The sequence below is a fragment of the Myxocyprinus asiaticus genome, chromosome 15 (assembly GCF_019703515.2).
Source record: "Myxocyprinus asiaticus isolate MX2 ecotype Aquarium Trade chromosome 15, UBuf_Myxa_2, whole genome shotgun sequence".
Classification (NCBI taxonomy): Eukaryota; Metazoa; Chordata; class Actinopteri; order Cypriniformes; family Catostomidae; genus Myxocyprinus; species Myxocyprinus asiaticus.
Window position 1 is genome coordinate 13,449,413 of NC_059358.1, and position 25,276 is coordinate 13,474,688.

General features: G+C 38.6%; 1 protein-coding gene across 8 annotated transcripts in view; it reads left to right on the forward strand.

Annotated features, from left to right (window-relative positions):
- The window catches only part of LOC127452922 (adhesion G protein-coupled receptor B1-like), a 140,998-nt gene that overhangs the window by 68,229 nt on the left and 47,493 nt on the right, over nucleotides 1–25,276 (forward strand). For 4 of the 8 annotated variants that reach the window (XM_051718802.1, XM_051718806.1, XM_051718807.1 and 1 more), the window contains 10 exons: nucleotides 1,455–1,622; nucleotides 4,307–4,486; nucleotides 6,038–6,367; nucleotides 7,376–7,477; nucleotides 8,010–8,116; nucleotides 8,224–8,418; nucleotides 8,505–8,573; nucleotides 12,165–12,273; nucleotides 22,057–22,200; nucleotides 24,998–25,073. In XM_051718802.1, the coding sequence (XP_051574762.1) occupies nucleotides 1,455–1,622; nucleotides 4,307–4,486; nucleotides 6,038–6,367; nucleotides 7,376–7,477; nucleotides 8,010–8,116; nucleotides 8,224–8,418; nucleotides 8,505–8,573; nucleotides 12,165–12,273; nucleotides 22,057–22,200; nucleotides 24,998–25,073 (1,480 nt within the window). The remainder of the gene's footprint in view (nucleotides 1–1,454; nucleotides 1,623–4,306; nucleotides 4,487–6,037; nucleotides 6,368–7,375; nucleotides 7,478–8,009; nucleotides 8,117–8,223; nucleotides 8,419–8,504; nucleotides 8,574–12,164; nucleotides 12,274–22,056; nucleotides 22,201–24,997; nucleotides 25,074–25,276) is intronic. The other 4 variants (XM_051718803.1, XM_051718805.1, XM_051718808.1 and 1 more) reach the window with 2 other exon arrangements.

Consider the following 25,276-nt stretch of genomic DNA (forward strand, 5'->3'; position numbering starts at 1 on the left):
GTCCTGGTTACTTGCGTAACCTCCATTCCCTGATGGAGGTAATGAGATGTTGTGTCCCTCCTGACACAATTTTGAACTACCCGCTGAAATGGCCGCGACCTTGTCTCAGCTCCTCAGCACAAAACCTGAATGAGTGGTTGCATACCAGCTCTTTTTATACCCGTATGTCAGGGGGAGTGGTATGCAAATACCACTCACCAATTTTCATTGGCCTTTTATCAAAGACCAGAGGTGTTTAGGGCTCCCAAGAGTGACCCCTAGTGTCACTACATCGACACAACGTCTCGTTCCCTCCATCAGGGAACGGAGGTTACTCAAATGACCAGGGCGTTCCTTCTGCTGGATGGCAATGATTGTTTAGCTAATGCTGCTGGACAGTTGTGACAGCCCTTTTCTTCTAGTTGGACAATCATAACAGGCCAGGTCTTCCTACTGGACAGTTATGACAGCCCATATTTTCTATTCTACTGCCTAGACAGCCAAATGCTTCCTACTGAGCACAACAAGATTAGCCTCAAGAAGTAAAAATCCTATTGAATTTTCCATACGGGAATTTATTTTTAATGACAACTAATACATCTGTAAAAACAGATCAACCGGTTGTTAATTGATGGTATATGTGCCTGTTGAAGCCATCAGTCCACGTTGTTTTAACTACACTACCCATTATCCTTCAGAGCAAGAGCCACCAACCAGAGAAATTTGGCTATGTAGCAACCATCCACATCCATGATGCACTGTGAATGATGTAATCTAGTCAGTTTTTCTACACATTATTTAAATTAATAGTTTTATATTTTTCATATATTTAAGTTTATGTCATTTGCAGTGCTTCATGGGAATGTAGTTCATTCCATAATTTAAGACATTTTTACACAGTCTTGTACCTTTTGTCTTTTTGTCTGATTTTCAAATACTTTTTTGCTTCAAATCAAAGTTTGTAATGTTGTGATTCACCTCAGAGCTGGTTGCTTTAGTTCATGGCTTACAACTTTTTTTGAAGGATATTGTGAAATCCCTATTGGAAAAAAAAAATGAATGGGAAAAATCTTTCTGGAACCAAGAGTACTGTAAAAAATGTTTTAACACTATTGTGCTCTATTGGACATTGAATATTTTCCTACAGTATTCCTGTGGGATTACACCATGATTTTAGGCCACTCCGGATGGACATCTGTGTAAGCCCAGTTGACAGATATTAAAGTCTAACTGATCTATTGGACAGCCTTGTTAAACCCTCATGTAGGCTTACATATCAAAACTGAAAGCATGAACTTCAAGTGTAAATGCTCAGGAAATAGAATCAGCCACAAAATGAATTAACCCTTTCCTGTCAGAGGAAGTGTCTAATCCTGCATGCTAATTAGTTTTGGCCCTTTTCCTACCCTTTCCACCACACCCTAAACCCCACTTCCCCATCCTATCCCTGCCCCTACCTCCCCCACCCCTCTCAGTGGATCCTCCGTCGGGTGAGGAGTGGTCTGCGTGGAGTGTGTGTTCGGCCACGTGCGGTGAGGGCTGGCAGAGCCGCACGCGCTTCTGCGTCTCCATGTCATACAGCACGCAGTGCAGCGGGCCACTGCGTGAACAGAGACCCTGCAATAACACTGCTGTGTGTCCAGGTAAGCACAGCCCACCTCAGACCTCTCCTCACCCCCACCATCTTCCTTATACACCTCCTTTCACCAGTCCCACGTTCACTTAGCTTCACTAGCTTTGCCCACTCACCATCTAGTCGCTGCCCACCTGAGGCTCACCATTTCTGGGCTTCAGTGCACAGCTGCTCTCCTCTCAACCCTGGACACTGGAGAGCAGTGGTAAGGTGTCATTGGGTTTAAGTGCAGAATGAGTCCCAATAGTTCCCACTGCATGTCAGATGGTGTGCTTTTCTCTCTGTTTTTTTTTCTCTGTCTCTCTTCATCCCACCATTTCAGCATATCAGGGGGCCAGATTGGATTTTAAAGGCATAGTTCACCTAAAAATTAAAAATATGTTATAATTTTCTCACCCTCATGTTGTTCTAAACATATATGACTTTCTTTCATCTCTTGAAAACAAAATAAGATATTAGGCGGAATGTTAGTTTCAGACACCCTTTACTTAGATTGCTTGAGAGAGAGAGAAAAAAGATGCAATTAAGGTGACTGAGGCTAATCTTCTTTTGTGTTCCATGGTAGAAACAAAGTAAAATGGGTTCAGAGCCACATTTTCCCCTCATTTTATGGGTGAACTACCCCATTAAATGCTAATAATTTAATGCAAAGAATTATTTCTCTTTAAAGAACCTTTGAATTTGACTGACAAACATAGTTGTCCTTCTTTTGTTGACAGTTCCTATGGAAACAGGGTTTTTGGGCAGGATATAAAGAAGGGCTCTTTTCTTTTTGCTTTTAAATAGGCTTTTGTTAAATCACAGCCATGAACAATAATTTTTTGCTGCATGGTTGTTGGTCGCAGGTGGTATTAGGGGCAGGTGCATTCTTATTCTTTAGAGCATTGGCTTAAATAAAAATCTGTGTAGTCATACATATTTTTGACTAATTTTCCTGGAAAAGAGAGAGAGAGAGAGAAGATTTCACATTCATTTATCTGCTAAAGGCCGTGATGTAGTCCTACCAAAAAAAGTGGTTTACTATTGCCCAGTCCCTGTTCATCTGTCTTGGGGTTTCTGTTACTATGTTGTACTTTACTGTTACTGTAGACTGCGTAATCTGCGTACAGAGAGAGGCAGGACTCAACTCTGTACATATCATAAATGGGTCATTACTACAATTTGGTGACATTCCAGCTTTGGAACTTTTGAAATATAAAATATACTTTTACAAGTTTCTTCATGTTTCATCATTACAGGGACATATTAAAGATTGTATTAGTCATAGTGGTCAAGCTAAATTACAAAAAAATTCAGATGTACATCCAGTTAAATGGGCAGCATCAGGGTGAACAATAACAGGGTGGACATTCAGTGGATAAATCAGCCACTACATTGTGTACATTGTACACTGTGATTGATATCTAGGAAACATATTTGTAAACTAATATTTATTATTTTATTTCTGTTAACATAAACACATGGATATGTTATGCTTGACCACGTTTGACTAACACCACAAATTAAAGGAAAACATGAATAAAACAATAGAGTTGTAAACTTTAAATAACTCAAAGTAATTTTGCAGAAATTGTCCACCTCCAGTGAGTGTGTGATGTCATTTCCTAACATATATCTTCAATGAAAGGTCATGGTATCATGATATAACAGGGTGCACAATAAATCAAGGATTACACATTTACACATTTACCACAAATGAATACATGTTAGTGAGAGAATGTAACACTAAACTCTAAACTGTATGTGGGGGAGGGGAAGTAGAAATCCAATGATTTAGCATTTATTTTTGTCAAATATGTTTGACGTGCAGTTTTTGGGACATGAGAAATGACAGGATGTCAGGATTTCATTTATTTAAAATTTTACTTTTAAGCCCAAAGAAGTGTGTAACATTATAAAAAGTCTTTATTCTTTTTAACAAGCCTATCAAAATTGTAATCAGGTGAAATTAAACAATATAAATACCACACACACTTGGAATGGGGACTTAAATGTCAAAGAATTGTAGGAATGACCCATATATACAGACATTCCTGTGCAAGACACTGCTTTACATTGAAAAACAGCTTGGACGGACACAAAAACACATTCAGTGCGAACGTCCCCTACTAAAATAAAAATTAAAAATGCTTTAATACAATGACCAGGAAGAAGACAGAAAGGGAGAGAAAAGACTTAACATGAAAATAGTGTATTTTTCCTTGGATTAGTGTTGTTGTTTTGGCAGTAAATAGTGTTTATCATTAAGGAAATGTAAGAAAATCTCGTTAAGTGTTTTAACTAAACCTGTACTACTGTACTTTTATTTTGAATTAATGCAGTAATGCAGTTTTTCTAACATCTCTCTCCCTCTTCCAGAACGAGCTCTGACATATGCAATAAAATGTAATGGCATGCCATGAATAGGTGTGTTTACTGGTGTTTTAAAATCCCAGTGGTGGGAAACAATTAACATGCATTCGAATGCTATATGATTTTGACTAAATTATCTTGCTTCTGACAGAAAACATACGCTGATTGTCACTGATCTTTTCCCAAAGCTCCTAGATCAGATTTGATTGTAGTTCAGTTTTTTTTTTACACACAAAGAGTTCCACTTGTACTTGTGCTTAACATTCCCTCATCAAGTTTTTCTTTAGTGCATGTGTGTGTGTTTGTAGAGGTGTGTCTTACTCTCTATAAATCATACCCTAGCCGCTCTGATTACAGTGCATGGGGCGTGGGATGAGTGGTCTCCATGGAGCTTGTGTTCTTCAACGTGTGGCCGTGGCTACAGGGACCGCACGCGCTCCTGCAAGCCACCACAGTTCGGAGGAAACCCCTGCGAAGGTCCAGAGAAGCAGACCAAATTCTGCAACATCGCTGTGTGCCCAGGTGATCTTTGGGTCTTTAAATACAGACTGTCTCATACAGATTTAATGACTTCCATCAAGTGGCACAATTAAAGCCTAATGCGAGGCAGTGTGGGAGAAGGAGATTGAAAGGAACTATTGTGAAGTTCACAGAGAGATGGTGATTAAGTGAGGCTTTAAATCACTGCAGATTGGACTGCTGTTTGGCAACCCAAAGCCCCTCCTCTCTTCATCTCCCTTGCAATATATCTTTCAACAATAGCTCCTTTTAATGCTCTCTCATTTCCTTTGTCTGTCCTGCTTTCACTTTCTATCTCTCTCTCTGACTCTGGGGCTGTGTGGTGTAATAGTTTAGTCTTAGGGCAGGTAATGGGAAGATTGCTGGTTCTCTTCCCGCAAGAAGCGAGCCATGAACCATCATCGTTGTACCACTGAGCCAAGCAATACATTACTGGCGGTGTTCCATCACAACATCACATGGAAGTCCTACACAGAAATTTAAGCTGCCTTGGTCATGTGATGATAAATTAAGATTGTTTATATTTTCTTCTTTCTCGTTTCATTGTAACCTCTATCCCTCACTTGGGCTGGATGAAATATTGAATGTCCATGATATTTTTGCAAAGATTTTTCTGATGATATTAGTTTAAGCAACAATAAAAATTGCAATGATTTTATAGTAAATTTCTTAAAGAGCATGTCACATGGCTCGTGAGAGTGTTGAGATTGAAATGTTGGTAACACTTTACAATAAGGTCCTATTCATTAATTTATCCAATAGGTCTCAAGAAAAAAACAATTAACAATAGATTTACAGCATTTATTAATCTTGGTTAATGTTAATTTATCAAAATATTCTTAATTGCTGGTTCAAGTAATTTTATAGTGCGTTATTAACAGACTTTGAATGAAAAAAAAATAGTGTATGCAAAAATTAACTCTAACCAAGATTAATAAATGCTGTAAATCTATTGTTAATTGTTAGTTCATGTTAACTATTCTGTTAACTAATGTTAAGGAATACAGCCTTATTGGAAACCAAAATATTTAACCTAGGTTCTCTGATTTAAACTTCAGCAAAAAAAAAAAAATAAAAAAAATAAAAAAAATAAAAATTGTAAGATTCATTTGCGTTATCACTTGAAAATGTTCACTGTAGTCCCTGCCTGACATTTTTCATATATTAAAATGTTTTCATTAAAATATGGGTAGATGAATATTGTTGTTTATTCATATGTATTGTAATATTGGTGCATATACATGAAAATGATTAAAAAGGATTATTGCATTAAACATTTTGAATCTACTTGGCAACAATGACTGTTAAGTTGAAATGATGATTCCTCTGTGCTTTTTATTTTAAACACACTTTTTAGTCATTTTAGACCAAATGCATAAGATATATTAAGAATTTGTATATATTAGATATTAAGATAGATATGAAGACTAAATGACAAAAGGCTGAAAAATATAGATCACCCAGCTATATTGCCTAGCCCTAATCCTAAAAAATATTTTCAAATTAATTATTTTGTTTCTCTTATGTAATAAGTCCACATCTCTTCCTCTGTAGTGGATGGCGTGTGGAATGAGTGGTCCAGCTGGAGTTCCTGTTCTTCAACCTGTTCTAATGGGACAATGCAGCGCACACGGGAGTGTAACGGGCCCTCGTATGGGGGCTTAGAGTGTCAGGGCGAGTGGCGGCAGACACGGGATTGCTTCCTCAGAGAGTGTCCTGTGGATGGTCAATGGCAGCTCTGGAGCTCTTGGGCTGGTTGTACCAAAACATGTGGTGGAGGGAGCCAACAAAGGCAAAGGGTGTGCTATGGGCCCTTCTTTGGTGGGGAGCCATGTCCAGGGGACAGAGAGGAAGTTCGGCGCTGCAATGAAAAGAGATGTCCAGGTAAGACGATCATGTGGTTTTAGCCAAAACTTCATAAAATTCATAATGCAGCACATCCTCAACGGTTTATGGACTTTTTGAGGTTTCATGTTGTATTCGTGAAATGGTTATCAATTGTGGTCCTGGATGGGTATCTGCACTGCACATTTTAGATATCTCATTTTGCATGTCCTTAATTAATACACCTGTTTCAACTCATCAGCTCATTGTAGAGGCTCCAAAACATAAAACAGAGCTCTTGAATTGAGTACTTTAAGGGAATTAGGACATTACTGTCTCAAATGTGGCCGCTTGGAACATGCCGTGGAACATACTGGAACACATATGTCACTATACTTTATTTTGAATTGGTCGTTACTTAGATAACGTAGTAGCAAAATGCATGCTTACAGCTGTTAAGATTGCAGTGGCACATAAGGCCTCCAATATTGCCTCTTCATGTCTTTTAATTCAAATTTATTTCAAACCGTAGTACTGACTCATGTGACATTTGGTAAGGAACCAACATGAAAACATGTATACATGTAAGAAATACTGTCAGCTAGTAGTCCTTGGGTGTATGAACTCAACTGTAGATTTACATATTTACCTTAGGTTTTAAAATGAATCACGAGAATGCACCAGCCAGGATCACATGATCATAAACTACAAAATCACTTCCTTGAAGTGACCATCACATGTGCTCTTCCCTAACTGCCTTGTGGAAGGGCCCTTCATGAAGGGATTCATTTGCTCACTTTCGTTTGGAGCGAGGCTTTGAGTAGAGTTCCCTTACCGCAGTTAGCACAAAAATGCTGTTTGGAATTCGCCCCTAAACTGGGTGTGTCAGATCAGGGAGACATACAAAATGACCAGGATTGAGAGCCTCAGTTTTAGTGGTCATCCTTCTCAAACTCCTTCAACTGTGTTGTGTTTGTTACTTTGTTCACATTTGATGGACCTCAAGCATTTTGCAGGATTGTTGCAGGTATTTTGTGTTTTCTCTCTGACGTCTGTGGTTTAATGCAGAGCTGCATGAGATCTGTGACGAAGAGAATTTCTCCAACGTAGTGTGGAAGAGAACTCCTGCAGGGGACACAGCGGCTGTCCGCTGCCCTCCGAATGCTGTGGGTAAGACATGACTCATACAAGTACAAACAGACACACACACACAGGGATTACTTTGTAAACAGTTATCACCCAAAGCTGCACGCAGACATTTTCAGCACCATGGACAGCTCCCGACTCTTTGTTTAAAGACGTTAAAGGGATCTTTCACCCAAAAATGAAATTTTGTCATCCTTTACTCACCCTCATCAATCCAAACCTGTATGACTTTATTTCTTACATGGGGCACAAAAGGAAATGTTATGCAGAATGTTAGCCTCAGTCATCATCACTTTCAGTACATGTTTGTCCATACAATGAAAGTGAATGGTGACTTAGGCTAACATTCTGCCAAAAGTCTCCTTTTGTGTTCTACAGAAGAAATAATGTTTTTGTAACTACATAAGGGGGAACAATATATGACAGAAACTACATTTTTGCTTGAACTATCCCTTTAAACGAAACCAGCAAGACCTTCATAAACATCATACAGCACATAGTTTATGATCAATTCATGTTCAAGCTCTTGTCATTATGGCCCATTTCTGTGGTGCAGGACTAATTCTCCGGCGATGTTCATTGGACGATGAGGGCATTGCATACTGGGAGAACCCTACTTATATGAAGTGTGTCTCAAATGATTACCGCAGTATTCAAACACTGGTAAGTGCAAAACAGATTTCCAAACTCAACCCTAGCCAAAAAATGATCATAGAAGCCAAACCTAATATATTATCTGTAAACCTGAGGTTGGTCTTTTTCTACTCCAGACCAGAGATCACCTGTCCAAGGCTCAGAGGGGTCTTGTGGGAGATGGGGTTTCTGAGGTGATGACCAAGCTGAGGGTGACCTCCAGTGATGGAACAAGCTACAGCGGAGACCTTCTGGCTATCATAGATGTACTAAAGAACATGACAGAGATCTTTAGGAGATCTTACTACAGCCCCAGTAATGCAGACATGAGGGTCAGTGAAAGATATTTAGCTTCAAGTGAAGGAAACCGTGTTGAAGTGAATTGACTTTGAATGTTTATCTGCCATGTGGTTTACAGAATTTTGTGCAGTCAGTGAGTAACTTACTGATGGAGGAAAATAGGGAGAAGTGGGAGGAGGCACAACTGGTGAGCCACCCTTCACTCCCATTCATTCTAAAATGATTACCACAAATGATTCACTCACCCACCAACTTATTGATTCATTTACACACTGTTTCTTCCAATCATTCTTACACTCACTCATTCATTTCACTCATTAATTCATACACTCTTAAAAAATACTGGGTTAAAAACAACCCAAATTGGGTTGTTTTAATATGGGAGAGAACACACGTTGGGCTAAACTAACCCAGCAAGTTGGGTTGTTCATTTTAACCCAGCAAATTGGTTATTTATTCAACCCAAATGCTGGTTCATTTTTACAGGCATTTTGGGTTAATTTGATCTCATAAGTGGGTTAATAAAAACATTAAACTCCCATTGTATTACTAAAAGAATAGTTCACCCAAAAATGAAAAATCTTTCATTTACACACCCTCATCCCAGATGTGTATGGCTTTATTCTGCTTCTAAAATTATTTGTTTTTGTTCAGAATATCTCAGCTCTGTTGGTCCATTCTATGCAAGTGAATAGTGGCCAGAAATTTGAAGCTTCAAAAAGTACATAAGGGCAGCAAGAAAGTAATCAATATGACTCCAGCGGATAAATCCATGCTTTCAAAAGTGATATGATAGATGTTGGTGAAAAACAGATCAGTATTTAAGTCGTTTCTTACTCTAAATCTCCACTTTCACATCTGAAAAGTGTGACTTGTGACTTTTAGATGTGAAAGTGAAGATTTATAGTAAAAAAAAAAAAAAAAAAGGTCTTAAATATTGATCTGTTTCTCACTTTTCTCGTTTTCACAGTCATTTAACCACTGGAATCGTATGGATTACTTTCATGCTGCATTTATGTGCTGTTTGTAGCTTCAAAAGTTTGGTCACCATTCAGTTGCATTGAATGGACCAACAGAGCTGAGATATTCTTCTAAAAATCTTCATTTGAGTTCTACAGAAGAGAGAAAGTCATACACATCTGGGATGGCATGAGGGTGAGTAAATGATGAGAGCATTTTCAATTTTGGGTGAACAATACCTTTAAATGTTACTTATAGTTCAAGTGTCTATTACTAGAAAACTATTTGAATGAATAAAATCCATAAAAATAATTACATTAAAATAAGAATTCAAAATTATCTAAGTGCATGCCTGTTTTGCTGAGTGTAGGATGTAGGGGAATGAGGCATTTACATACCATTTGATCCAACCTACAAAAAGACAATAAGAAAGAAAAGCAAAAAGGTTAAAGAAAAATATCAACCCATAACGTTAGCAATCTAACTGTCATCAGAATACAGGAAGCATGGTTAATAAATAATAAAAAAAATGTTTCTGTGCAATAACAGGTCGAAGTTTGCACCACCAGTTAGTGATTTTTCACACAAGTGTTTGCCTCACTGGTGATGGTTTTAAAGTACAAAGGAAAACTCAGATCGATATTCGATGGCTCATAATCTGTTTATTCATTAATAGTTACTTTATTTTTTCCCTGACTTTTTTTCTGCTCTAAACTCAAATACATTTTCAATGTTTCTGTGCACAGCAACGCTTTTCATGTGTTGGACAAAGCTCCGTATGATGCTTAAGCCGTGACGCGAGTGTTGTGAAATGGCCTTCATATCGGGGACACACCGAGTGTCATGATATAAATAGGACACAGACGCAGGAGTAAAAATATAACAATGTTTAATGAGAGAAAAGTTCAGGTATATGATGAAAAAATATGAAGTAGCACAAACAATGGAACAGTCCAGAGACGAGGTTGAAGAAGATGAAGGTGGAGAACTCTGATGGCGGCAGCTGCAGTGGGGAGAGAGAAGAGGTAATGTATATTCCAGGGTGTGAGATGGTGACGACTGGAGCAGAGAGAAACAGAGGTGAGAAATCCTGGTGAATGGAGCTGATGGTAATGGCTGGAGCACAGGAAAACAGGCAAAAATATCCAGACTAAAAAATACAGAGAACAGCGTGAGAACACGAGTAAGAAAGCACACAACAAGAGAACGATCCGATACTGAACTCACACAAAAGAGCTGCTTATAAGGGAGAGAGAAGATAGTGTGCAGGTGCCAAGCTAATCAAGCAGCGGCTGGTAATGAGCATTGCTGAGCAATGCTGCCACGTGATTAACTCCGCACCAGCAACAACATGAGGGAGACACACAGAAACAAACCAGCAGAATGAATCCTCCGATGACACCGAGACAGGGTGATACAGGGAATGAAATAAATGAATCACATAGGTGATATATTTTTTATTAAAAACGGCATTACTAAAAATAAATCAGAAAAAGTAAATAAACCTATACAGTGTCCAATGGGCATTACAGGCTAGCAAAGCCAAAGCTCACGAAGCTAGAGTGACATCTAATAACAGTTGACAAGTTCTGATTATGGAATGGTATCTTTGCATTTTCTTGTGTACAGTAATGATATAATAGATAAAATAATGACACAACCCTTATTTCACTGAATAAATCCTCCAATTTGTCCACGCTGTGAACCTCTCACTCCTGAAGATGATCCATAAAGCCAGCCTCAGGTAACTCATCAGCTGGGCTGTTCTGACGCCACCACAGGGTTGTCACATTTGGGTGGGGGAGGGGTGTATAGTTTCAACTACCGATGAGAATGACCCAGCCATTCACCCAGTGGCTGGGTTACACAAAAACTACCCAACACTGAGGAAATAACCCAATAAAATAACCCAACAGGCCCAACCCAGTGTTTGTGTTAAAAAAATAACCCAGCATATTTAGAGTGTACTATTGTTTCTTTCTTTCATTAATTAACTAATTCATTCATTCATTGTTTCTTTCGGTCATTCTTTCACTCACTCATTAATTTCACTTATTCATTAACTTATTCATTCTCAAAAGATTTCTGCATAATGATTTGTTCATTCATTCGTTTGCTTGTTTGATTGTTAGTTCATTAATTTACTTAATGATTCTTTCACTATTTCTTTCAGTCATTGTTTCACTCATTCATTTATTAATTTACTCATTTATTTACTGACTCATCCGTGTATTCATTCTCAAATAATTACCGCAAATTATTAATTTGTGCATTTGTTCCTTAATTCCTTCACTTATTAATTCATTCACTATGTATTTCAGTCATTCTTTCACTCATTCATTTATTCACTGACTTAACACACTCACTGTATCACTCACTCACTCACTCACTCATTCATTCAGTGTTATATTCACATTGTCTCACTCTCTCATTCACTCAGTAATTGTGCTAGTTTCAGCTGGTTTTAAAGGTGATTAATTGGCTAATTTTTTCCTCTTCGCTGCACGTCTTTCTTTCTGCTTTATGTCTCTCGCTGTTTACAAAGATCATTAGTTAGGCTGGAATTTGTCTTAACACAAGCTTCAGTTTACATTCTTAAAAAAATGGATGTCATTAAGCTTGTGCAAAGGAAAACTGCTTGAGTATCATGTAATTTTTTTGAAAAACTATTATTTATTTGTTAAAACATTTATCGTTACTGTAATACACAGAACCAGAATGACATAATGATATGAGAGCTAACAGAACTTTTGAGATTAAGTTATGGATTTTCTTTTCTTTTTTTCTTTTTTTTCTTTTTTTTTTTTTTGTTTTGCAGTTGGGCCCTAATGTTAAGGAGCTGTTTTGTCTAGTGGAGGACTTTGTGGATGTCATCAGTCTCCGCATGAAGGACTTTCAAGATACCTATGAGGTCACAGACAACTTGGGTCAGTTTCTGATGACATTCAGCTATGTTTACATATTTTTTTACTCTTTTCTGATGACATTAGAGGCTAGTAGTTGTGGTAGTGAAGTGGCTGAATGTCTGGGCAGACAACCTTGTTGCAACAAACCCAGAAGGGATTTATTTGTTAATTTATAATAATGACATTATAAAGAAAGTTGCAATGAAAAGTAATTAACATCACTTTTTGATGTGCTTTTGCTGGCACTAATACACATAACAAATTGCAATCACTCCATTACTATAACTGAAAAAAAAAAAAAAAAAAAAAAAAAAGCATTTTGACCAGTTTCACATTCATTCATTCGAAGGCGGTGATACACTATGTCCCTGAGCAATGAATGAGACTGTCCCTGAGATGCTGTTCACTCAGATATCTGAAAATATGTAGCTCCGGGTGTTCAGATGCTCTTGGAATCCCACTCTGAATCGTCCATGTCTCTCCAGCTCAATAAGGGCTGTGTTTTACTCGGCAGACAGGCTAATGAAAACAGCGGGAAGATGGGCTGGCTTGCCCATGCGTTGTGGGCCACAGCTGGGAGAGTTTAAAAAGGGTGTTTGAGGGTATGAGGGGCTGCAGCACTTTCTGTTTACCTCTGAATCACAGAGCTGTCTATGAACTTATAATTTACAATAGCAAATGACCTGTCAGTCCCACACATGGCATTAAGACATGCATGCACACATGTTTTCATGTAACAGCCATTTACAAGAACTTTGTTGGTTGGATGGTTGGTTGGTTGGTTGGTTGGTTTGTTAGTTAGTTAGGCACATAGCAATGTTACATACAAACAACAAATCAATTTAATGACAATATAGAGACCATTACATTCAAAAGACACAATAGCACAAAAATAACGTATACAGTATACAATATATATATATATATATATATATATATATATATATATATATATATATATATATATACAGGTACATCTCAATAAATTAGAATGTCGTGGAAAAGTTCATTTATTTCAGTAATTCAACTCAAATTGTGAAACTCGTGTATTAAATAAACTGAATGCACACAGACTGAAGTAGTTTAAGTCTTTGGTTCTTTTAATTGTGATGATTTTGGCTCACATTTAACAAAAACCCACCAATTCACTATCTCAAAAAATTAGAATACATCATAAGACCAATAAAAAAAACATTTTTAGTGAATTGTTGGCCTTCTGGAAAGTATGTTCATTTACTGTATATGTACTCAATACTTGGTAGGGGCTCCTTTTGCTTTAATTACTGCCTCAATTTGGCGTGGCATGGAGGTGATCAGTTTGTGGCACTGCTGAGGTGGTATGGAAGCCCAGGTTTCTTTGACAGTGGCCTTCAGCTCATCTGCATTTTTTGGTCTCTTGTTTCTCATTTTCCTCTTGACAATACCCCATAGATTCTCTATGGGGTTCAGGTCTGGTGAGTTTACTGGCCAGTCAAGCACACCAACACCATGGTCATTTAACTAACTTTTGGTGCTTTTGGCAGTGTGGGCAGGTGCCAAATCCTGCTGGAAAATGAAATCAGCATCTTTAAAAAGCTGGTCAGCAGAAGGAAGCATGAAGTGCTCCAAAATTTCTTGGTAAACAGGTGCAGTGACTTTGGTTTTCAAAAAACACAATGGACCTACACCAGCAGATGACATTGCACCCCAAATCATCACAGACTGTGGAAACTTAACACTGGACTTCAAGCAACTTGGGCTATGAGCTTCTCCACCCTTCCTCCAGACTCTAGGACCTTGGTTTCCAAATGAAATACAAAACTTGCTCTCATCTGAAAAGAGGACTTTGGACCACTGGGCAACAGTCTAGTTCTTCTTCTCCTTAGCCCAGGTAAGACGCCTTTGACGTTGTCTGTGGTTCAGGAGTGGCTTAACAAGAGGAATACGACAACTGTAGCCAAATTCCTTGACATGTCTGTGTGTGGTGGCTCTTGATGCCTTGACCCCAGCCTCAGTCCATTCCTTGTGAAGTTCACCCAAATTCTTGAATCGATTTTGCTTGACAATCATAAGGCTGCGGTTCTCTTGGTTGGTTGTGCATCTTTTTCTTCCACACTTTTTCCTTCCACTCAACTTTCTGTTAACATGCTTGGATACAGCACTCTGTGAACAGCCAGCTTCTTTGGCAATGAATGTTTGTGGCTTATCCTCCTTGTGAAGGGTGTCAATGATTGTCTTCTGGACAACTGTCAGATCAGCAGTCTTCCCCATGATTGTGTAGCCTAGTGAACCAAACTGAGAGACCATTTTGAAGGCTCAGGAAACCTTTGCAGGTGTTTTGAGTTGATTAGCTGATTGGCATGTCACCATATTCTAATTTTTTGAGATAGTGAATTGGTGGGTTTTTGTTAAATGTGAGCTAAAATCATCACAATTAAAAGAACCAAAGACTTAAACTACTTCAGTCTGTGTGCATTGAATTTATTTAATACACGAATTTCACAATTTGAGTTGAATTACTGAAATAAATGAACTTTTCCACAACATTCTAATTTATTGAGATGCACCTGTATATATATATATATATATATATATATACTGGCAGCCAAAAGTTTGGAATAATGTACAGATTTTGCTGTTTTGGAAGGAAATTGGTACTTTAATTCACCAAAGCGGCATTCAACTGATCTCACAAAGTATAGTCAGGACATTACTGATGTAAAAAACAGCACCATCGCTATTTGAATAAAAGTCATTTTTGATCAAATCTAGACAGGCCCCATTTCCAGCAGCCATCACTCCAACACCTTATCCTTGAGTAATTATGCTAAATTGCTTATTTATTACTAGAAAATCACTTGCCATTATATCAAACACAGTTGAAAGCTATTTGTTTCTTTAATGAAAGTCAAACTTTAATGTTTCTGTGAAGCTTAACATTGTCTTTGTGTTTGTTTTTGAGTTGCCACAGTATGCAATAGACTGGCATGTCTTAAGGTCAATATTAGGTCAAAAATGGCAAAAAAGAAACAGCTTTCTTTAGAAACTCATCAGTCAATCATTGTTTTGAGGAATGAAGGCTATACAATGCTTGAAATTGCCAAAAAACTGAAGATTTCATACAAAGGTGTACACTACAGTCTTCAAAGACAAAGGACAACTGGCTCTAACAAGGACAGAAAGAGATGTGGAAGGCCAAATGTACAACTAAACAAGAGGATAAGTACATCAGAGTCTCTAGTTTGAGAAATAGACACCTCACATGTCCTCAGCTGACAGCTTCATTGAATTCTACCCACTCAACACCAGTTTCATGTACAACAGAAAATGTTATAAAATTCCCATAAGGCCTGACTCAGGGGTGCAGGCCTTATGGGAAGAATTACAAAGAAAAAGCCATTTTTGAAACAGAAAAACAAAAAGAAAAGATTAGAGTGGGCAAAGAAACACAGACATTGGACAACAGATAACTGGAAAAGAGTGTTATGGATCTTATTTTTTTATATTTACATTTTTATCCCCTTTTCTCCTAATTTGGAATGCCCAATTTCCACTACTTAGTAGGTCCCTGTGGTGGTGCGGTTACTTACCTCATTCTGCGTGGCAGAGGAAAAGTCTCAGTTGCCTCCGCTTCTGAGACCGTCAATCCGCGCATCTTATCATGCGGCTCATTGTGCATGACACCGCTCATTCTACTCTCCGCAATCCACGCACAACTTACCACATGCCCCATTGAGAGCGAGAACCAGTAATCGTGACCACGAGGAGGTTACCCCATGTGACTGTACCCTCCCTAGCAAACGGGCCAATTTGGTTGCTTAGGAGACCTGGCTGGAGTCACTCAGCACTCCCTGGATTTTTTTTTATTTTTTTATTGTAATAGTAATTTTTCACGGTATTAATGTCCTGACTATACATTGTGATCAGTTGAATGCCACTTTGGTGAATAAAAGTACCAATTTCTTTCCATAAGAGCAAAATCTGTACATTATTTCAAACTTTTGGCTGCCAGTGTATATATACTAGACGAATTTCTAGAGAAAGCTGTTTCTTTTTTGCCATTTTTGACCTAATATTGACCTTAAGACATGCCAGTCTATTGCAAAATGTGGCAGCTCAAAAACAAACACAATGTTAAGCTTCATTTAATGAACAAAATAGCTTTCAACTGTGTTTGACATAATGGCAAGTGAATTTCTAGTACCAAATTAGCAATTTAGCATGATTACTCAAGGGTAAGGTGTTGGAGTGATGGCTGATCGAAATGTGGCCTGTCTAGATTTGATCAAAAATGACTTTTATTCAAATAGTGATGGTGCTGTTTTTTACATCAGTAATGTCCTGACTATACTTTGTGATCAGTTGAATGCCACCTTGGTGAATTAAAGTACCAATTTCCTTCTGAAACAGCAAAATCTGTACATTATTCCAATCTTTTGGCCGCCATATATATACAGTTTGCAATAAATAAATTAAAACAAAAGCAATTGACAGAACTGTATACAATATCTCAGATATTTTAGGATAAAAAAATCCAACAGAACTGCACTCAAGATCTTTTATAAGTACTATGGATTCATTTAATGATGAAAGTGTGGTCAGTTTGACATTGTATATAGAATATTTCCAAAGCAAGCTACCAAAGACAGGATAAAAGGGTAACACTTTAGAATACTTTTCCTTCATTAATAGGTAACTATGCAGGATTAATGCAGGACAAATGAGTAGTACTACATTAACACTTAAGTCACTACTATTAACTAATATGGAAACATGATTAACGAATCAGTAAGTAATTACAAACTGATGACTATGGTAATTTACTATTAGCTAATCAATAATTACTTAATTTTATTTGCCTCATTGAGAACTAATAACTAACTATGGCTAAATTAAAATAACTACTAATTAATTACTCATCACCACATTAACTAAATTATATTTCTATTGTCAAAATGCATCTTCAGAGAAGCATGATTGTGCCACTGTTTTCTTCAGGACAGAACTGTATCAACTTTTGAATGTAACATAAAAAAATGTCTGGTTTCTGGATGGGTCAATGACAAATAAGGATATCAGAGATGTTATATAGAAACATCTTTTAAAAATCTAGTTTAAAGATTTCAAAAATATTTTTTGGAGGAAAAAATATTTTTACAATAAATTTTTGAGCCAAAGAATTTGTTTGAATATGTTTGTCATAGAGTAGGTGTATTCCAGTCATTTTTATTTTTAGCAGTTTTATGTATTATTGTTAACAAATCTAGTTGAATAGAATAATAAAAATCATAAAACTGTACGTCTATACAGTCTCTATTACAATCATCATTCATGTTACTGGATGCTGGAGCTGAAAAGGTGGGCGGGGCTGAAAAGAGGAAAAGAGCACGGTTCCCTTTTGTGGAACTCGAGCTGCGTATGATGTACATTGAAATAACCTTGGGGAAATAGCCCAAACGAGGTCTGAACACAACCCTTGAACACCCTGGCTCAAAATCCATTCACAAGGGATTGATTGACAGGGCATGCGAATCACAGACTCTCTTTTTATTATGACAATGCAACTAGCAGGGCCGTTTTAAGATACAAAAACTTTTCAATAACTTTTGTCAAGGGCTCGAACGGGGCTCCCTAGAGTGCCTCTAACACAACAGATAAGTCCCATAAAGGGACATGGACAGGACGAAAAGGTCTAAACCTGCATACCCCGCCCATAAAACAAGAGACAAAGAATGACTACCAACAGAAAGTCCAATTATATAGCGGCAACATAGATTTTAAGCGTTGCCAGGGTAACCCCAGCCCCGAAATGCTCCTGCAAAAAATTCCAGCACTGTACCAACAGGGCAGTGAACTGGATTTTCACTTTGCGCTGTACACCAAGAAGTGAAAATACACCACTTAAATGTATATATCCTCCTTGTTGATGGAGCTCTAGCATTTAGAATGGTATCAACCACAGCAGGGGATAAACCATCATTCAAAAGAGTGCCCCGTTAAGAGGAAACACCCATGACTTCCATAAATGTGCATAAATGCCCAGCAGTGCCATGGGCAAGAGAGAAAACCAGAGGGGACAGTGTGACATCTCGCTCGAAGTGAACAGGTCCACTTCCGCTCTGCTGAACTTCCTCCAGATTTGTTCCACAATCTGAGGATGTAATGTCCATTTTCCGGGTCACAGACCCTGTCTTGACGGGAGATCTGCCCCTAAATTCAACCGGCCCGGAACATGTAAAGCTTGTAAAGATGGTACATTGTTCTGTGCCCACAGAAGGAATGTGATGTGCCAGTCTCAGCATGGCACAAGCATCACCGTGAACATCTCCAGACAGTGTATGTGTCACTCCCCAGCGCAAGCTGCAGGGGGTAACTGAACTATATTCTGGTTGTCGGGCTTTCGAGGCATGTACAACGGTGAACTCATCCCGATACTGACCGAAGGACAAACAAGGGAGAAACGGATACATTTATACAGCCCAATTTTGATCACTGAATGAGAGCTCACCATTCGTTACACAGCAAGCCCGTCAGGCTTGTGTGTAGACCTATTGTTATTGTACATTGAGTTATATTACGTATGCCCTGAGACCCTTGGTCATAGAGGCAAAGGTAAAACTCAAGCTGAAAATATTCAATTCTCGTTCGCCAGCAGGGGGTGGAGGGGGGCAGACATAGCTTTGAGCATTTGAGCTTTGAGCATTCGAACTTGACTCGATAGTGAAATCCGCTTCATCAATAAATAGTTTAGCAGGTTTCGGCTAGTCAGAAGGCTGCGGTCCTCAGAACGGTGCCGATACGAAGCCCAAGCACTCGTCTGTGAGATACAATACATGTGGGTAGGGGGAGTGTTTGCTAACCTCGATTTATAGAAGGATACACAAAGACTGTTGTCTATCACCCTCGCAAGCAAAAGCATCGCCTTGACCAACTCGTTCCCCAGCGCGAGCCACGGGGGAAATCGAGGGAAAGTCCAAACAGAGCTGGTAAACTCAAAAAGGCATTCTTTAATGTGATGTGCTTGGTTGGATTGCAAAACCATTTTGTGTAGATCCAACAGTTGTCTGAAAAGAGTGTCATCCATGCCGCCATCGAAAAATCGAGCGGAGATAGCAGTGCGCATCTCTTTTTTCACCAAAACGCCTGCATAATCCACGAAACAGCGAAACAAAAAACAAATTAAAATACCTTGCATCTCCTCATAGAATCCCAAGAGAATAATGGCACCGACGAAGCACTCTGCGCGTTGGTTCGCCATCACTCAGTTGGGGAATATTCTCTTATTCCAGCTCCCTCATTCTACGGCCGGGCTCACCATTCCATGCATGATCTCCTCCGCTGCAAGCAGCACTTCGAACGGGGAGGGAAGAGAGAGAGGCCGAGGCCACTCCTCCATTGCCTTATTCATGTGCATTCTACCAGAATGACACAGAAAAAATTTCCTTACTGTCCAACGAAGAATTCTCTAATACAGAGTTTTTTAATGGCGACAGCTCACAACGCACATGGTCTCACGAACAAGTGGGTATAACACCTTGTGGTGAGAAATTGCGAGCCTCGACGATGCACTGTTGTCCTCGTCGGTCCCTTGTAATGTTTGGAAAAACCACATTGAAATTGCTCTGAAATTTATGCTGTGTCAACGACGTTCTTACGTGTTTGCCACTCAAAAGGGAGAAAAATAATCCTTGCTTCGACGTGAGCCGCTAGAAACAAACATGGGCTTAGACAACTCGTGCACTGAAGAACAGAAAATCTGACTCGATGGCGCAAAAGCGAGCGCCTTTATGGAGCGCGTGACGTAGCTCCCTAGGAGGCATTGCTTAAGTGCCATCAGCCAATAAATTGTTGTGATTGTATAAGGGCTTCATACCACAAGACACTCGGACGGTGCCCCACAGCGAACATATGCAGCGTCTCATTCCCTTCTGGGAACCAAGGTTACATACGTAACCGAGACATTTTTCTGTGTTGATCTGAGCTCACGCCGCTCCGCCCGAACACATGCTGCGATGAACACATACAAGCAGTTAAGATATGTTTAGTTCTGTTCAGATCAAAAATAGTCAAAGGACACATGGAAAATATATATTTTAGAAGAATTTTAGTTGAAGGACACAGACAGTTGGAGTCAGCCTCGGAGAAGAGTCATTATCCGGTGAGTTTTGGAGATCACCACACTTTCTGTAGACACTTTATTTTCCATTCATCTTGATTTTTTTATTTGCTTTGAAAGGTAATGCTTTGAAAGACGATTGTGAAGTTAATGTTTACACTAACTGCCATTTATTAAACTTGTGGAAGGCCTCCAGTACTCAATCACAGCACACAGCCTGTGTAGTAGGCTGCAATTGTGAGAACCTTTAAAAGCATTATATCCTGCTATAGGTTTGACAAAATAGTAAAGTGTTTATTATGCATTTTATGTTCAGTGAATTTAATGTCATAGAAAGATGTTTTGAATGTTTGTACATGTTTATGTAACTGATTTATGTATCTGATTAAATTAATACATTGTAGAACCAAATAATTCAGTATTAAATATTAATTGACAAGTAACACCTCAGTTAATTTTATTGGTTTATAAAGTGTTTTCACTTTAGAATACTGTTCAAGATCATTAGTAATTCCTACAGAAGGATGTGGTAACACTTCAGTCATTACTAGTGGGTTACCATGATCTTCATTTTAGAAAACTGTTCAAGATCATTAGTAATTCCTTTTGAAGGATGTGTTAACAATTGAGTCATTACTATCAGGTTACCATGATCTTCACTTTAGAATACTGGTCCAAATGGTCAATAACTCCTTTAGAAGGTTGTGTAACACTTTAGTCATTACTAGGGGGTTACTATGATCTTCACTTTAGAATACTATACCAAATGGCCAGTAACTTCTTTACAAGGATATAGTAACACTTGAAGCATCATTCTCATTTTTAATGGTTAAGAGAGATATCCAGAAAAACCATATATTTCTGTGAGGTAAGTTGGCTAGTAATGATATTCTACCAGGCAATGTAGTAATTTAGAGGAGTTATTTCTTTCAGTTCATTTCTGGTTAAAGAGCACAGTACTGGAATTGGTGACATCATGAAGACTTTGCCCCCACTCCCTGAAAAAAATTAAATAAAACTGAAAATAAATCACTGTAGGTTACAATTTATATGGCATTTGTGGTAATGATGGCTGATGAGTCCTTTTGGTCCAGTATTCCTCCTTAACCCTCCAGTGATTACAAGTGCTGACCTAGCCTGTGTTATCTTTTTTAAATTTACAGTATGTACAAATAATAATAATTAACAGGGCCATGCCCTGTTTATTGACAGTTAATTAATTCACAAGTTCATATAATATAATCCATGAGTGAAATGAAGGTAAACATATTTGACTTGCTGTTCATATAGACTCCAGTATGAGACTCGGCTTAAGCTTCTAGTCATTTGTCCTGCATTAGTTCTTGATTAGTTTCACATTAATTATGAAACAGTATAGTTACTTAGAAGTTCTCCAGGAGGTATGGAAAAAATTTTTTAGTTATTGATTAGCTAATAGTGATTTTATCTGTGTGCTATTACTTAGTAATTAGTTAATCGCAGTTTCTTGTTAGCTAATAGTAGTAATTAAAATGTTAATGTTGTGCTACTCATTTGTTCCTGTGTAGTTACCCATTAATGAAGGAACAGTATTCTAAAGTGTTACCAATAAAAGAATTTGAGCTGAGAGATTGTGTTGTAGAGTCTTCTTACATCTTGACACATCCTCTAGTTGAGAGGTAAGTCAGTATATTTATGTTCTCACAATTCCCTGTGGATTTTCCCTACAGTGTTAAGTATTCACAAGCGGCCTGTTGCGGGAAATGCAGATATCACTTTCCCCATGAAGGGATGGAGGGGGATGGTGGATTGGGCTCGCAACTCTGAGGACAAAGTTAGAGTGGCCAAAAACATCCTGGTCATTGGAAAACCAGGTAAGAAATAAGTACAATCACACACAACACTACACACATACACATACACATACTTTGACTTAGTAGTAAACACACTCTGGCATTAATTGCACACAAAAATGTGCTGGCTTGCCATAACTGTGGCTCAGTGGTTAGCTCATTTGATCCAGACACATTACGTCTTGGTGCTTATGTGGGAGACACAGATTCGAATTTCACCTGCATCGCATGCCAGTTCCATTGCTAAATAATTTTCTGTCTTCCCTGGTTTGTTCTGGTATTATCAGAGCCATGGCCTAATGGTTAGCACATGTGCTCTAGACACATTGAGCCTTGTTGCTCATGTGGGAAGCACAGATTCTAATCCCACCTACGTAGCATGCAGAATCTGTTCCCTAATAATTCCCTGTCTCCCCTCTACTGTCTCTCACAAAAACAGTAGCAAAAAGCCCTATATATATATATATATATATATATATGTACTAGCTCTAGACCAAACTCTGTTCATATACAAATCTTCCAGACAGATTTGTTTTCCTTTGCATTTTTTCCAGGCTAGAGGGTAGACAGCTGTAGGCTGTGTAATGTATGCTACATCCAATGTTACAGGTCATTAAGGAAGCTCCTTCCCCCTTGACTATGCTAATAGGGTAGTTGCTAGTTAATCAAGAGTTGGCAGGAGCCAATCTAGAGCAATTAGGTTTAATTCCCCCTACCAATGGGAGATCTGTTGCCATGCCACCAGTGGCGGATTGACAGGTTGTCAAGCTTAGGTCATGCTGAGACGAGCGATTACCAATGGTTTTGGATGAGGCAAATGGCCTCTGGTGAATATGAAGAAAGACTGACTCAATCCAACAGAACACACTCCCACAGATCAGACTAAACTATGTCACCCTAGTCTTGCATAGCCAGACCTTTTGCAACAAAAGTGTTGCAGCTTATCCTGAAAAAGAACCACCCACTTAGACAGCAAGAGCCGTCTGATGGACATGTAAAGTGATTTGTTACAGTTCGTATTGTCCCTTCGCGCAGTTTAGGTGGTTATCTGAGATATACAATACCATAATAATAGAACAGCAAGGAAAAATTATGCAAATAAGGCATAGAGAGTCTAAGTACAGTACAGAAAATAAGTACTAACTGTTTCACAATCATAACTGAGTAAACAAAGCATTATATACAGTTCTGCTCATGGATATCTAGTTTACTTGCTACTACACACCTCAAACAAAACTTTAAATATCTTTCAAAGATTAATGCCACTAAATTTGCAAACTTTGGCAAATCCAGTTATTGTTTCATCCTTTAAAGTGTTTGTCCAATCAACCCAGTACCTTGTAAATGTGACTTTGTTTCCAGCAAATTGATATAAACAGCCTATGTTTCCTTGCCCATGGAAGTTGTACCAAACCAGCCAATCAGATTAGCACAGCTAGATAGATAAAGGGTTTTCCAGTTTTGTGTGAAACTCCCTCATCCCCTAAATAGCATGTACATTCCTCCAGTGCACTGTGTTGCAGATAAATGCCCCCTCACGTCTCGTCTGTTCCCATTAATATGGCTGTGGCCATGGTATATTGAAAGACATGCTTGGGAAAACTGGCCAAAACTGTCACACACACGCACGCACGCACGCGCGCACGCACACACACACACACACACACACACACACACACACACACACACACACACACATGTTGGTACTCCTATCATTACGAGGACTCTCCATAGACATAATGATTTTTATACTGTACAAACTATATATTCTATCCCCTAAACCTACATCACAGAAAGCTTTTGGCATTTTTACATAAAAAAAGAAAAAAAAAAAAAAAAAAGAAAGTAAAAACACTTGTTTTGAATGTTTTTAAAGCCATTTGAATTACAGGGACACTAGGGGTGTCCTCATTAACCACATTTATAGCATAATACCCTCGTAATTACTAGTGTGTAACTTAAAAATGTCCTTGTAAACCACAAAAACCAGCTCTCTCTCACACACACACACACCTGCCCCATCGCTCTGTGTTCTTTCCCATGGGAGCTCAGCTGTAGCCCTGGAGCTGTGGCCTCTGACCACTGCCTGGCACATCCCCACCATCTCTCTCTCTTTCTCTCTCTCACCCTACAGTGTATGCCAGTCTGCCAGGCTTTAGTCCACATGTTTTTACATGAGCCTTAGCAATGTAGCTTGATGACCAGATGGACTTTATGTGTGTGTGTGTGTGTGTGTGTGTGTGTGTGTGCATTGTTTTAAGTGGTTCTGTTGCCCACTGTCCTCTGACAGTGAAGCAGTGTGAGTGTGACAAAGGCTGGACCACTGCCCTTTCCTCTCACACATACATTTTCAGCTGTTTCAGTTTCTTCATTATTGCTGGAAATATGGCCTTGTCATTGCCAACCAACAGGTGATACCAATATGTGCCACCACACGTAGTATCTGTGCATGTATGGGTGAACGTTTAATGTTCCCTGTATGGTGTGCCTGGGAAGATCCTACATCCAAGTTGGCCAGTCGTTATTACAACATGTCACAAATTCAACTTGGAGACAAAATACATAAATAGCTGAGCAACAACCTAGCAATGCCCTAGCAAACGTAGTAACCTGCAATCTCGCCTACAGTTACATTACAGGTCTCCAAATGAAGGGTTTCATTACTCGACACTGCTCTTTCACAAACATAAAATGCACACCAATCAAGTGATCTCCTTTATAGCTTTTCCTCAACCCAGTGCTTTATGGCTCATTTCTTTAAGAGGACAGTGAGGAATGTGACCTGTCTTTTTCTGTTATATGTTTGTGTGTGTTACAGATGAAGATGACGCCTCAGCTTTTGTGACTGGTATTGTACTCTACAGAAACCTGGGCAGTATTCTCTCTCCACAGAGGTGAGACTTTAAATCAGAGATGCCCAAATTAGGGCCCGCGGGACAACTTTGCCGCCTTGACATATATGACAAGAGTGGGAAATAAAAAATTAAAAAAAATGTTATTGATGCAGCTTTCATTGCATTTATTTAGCAGATTGCAAAGTAATTTTTTATTTATTTTTTGTATAATGAAATTATAAAGGAGGGAACAAAGGAAACTT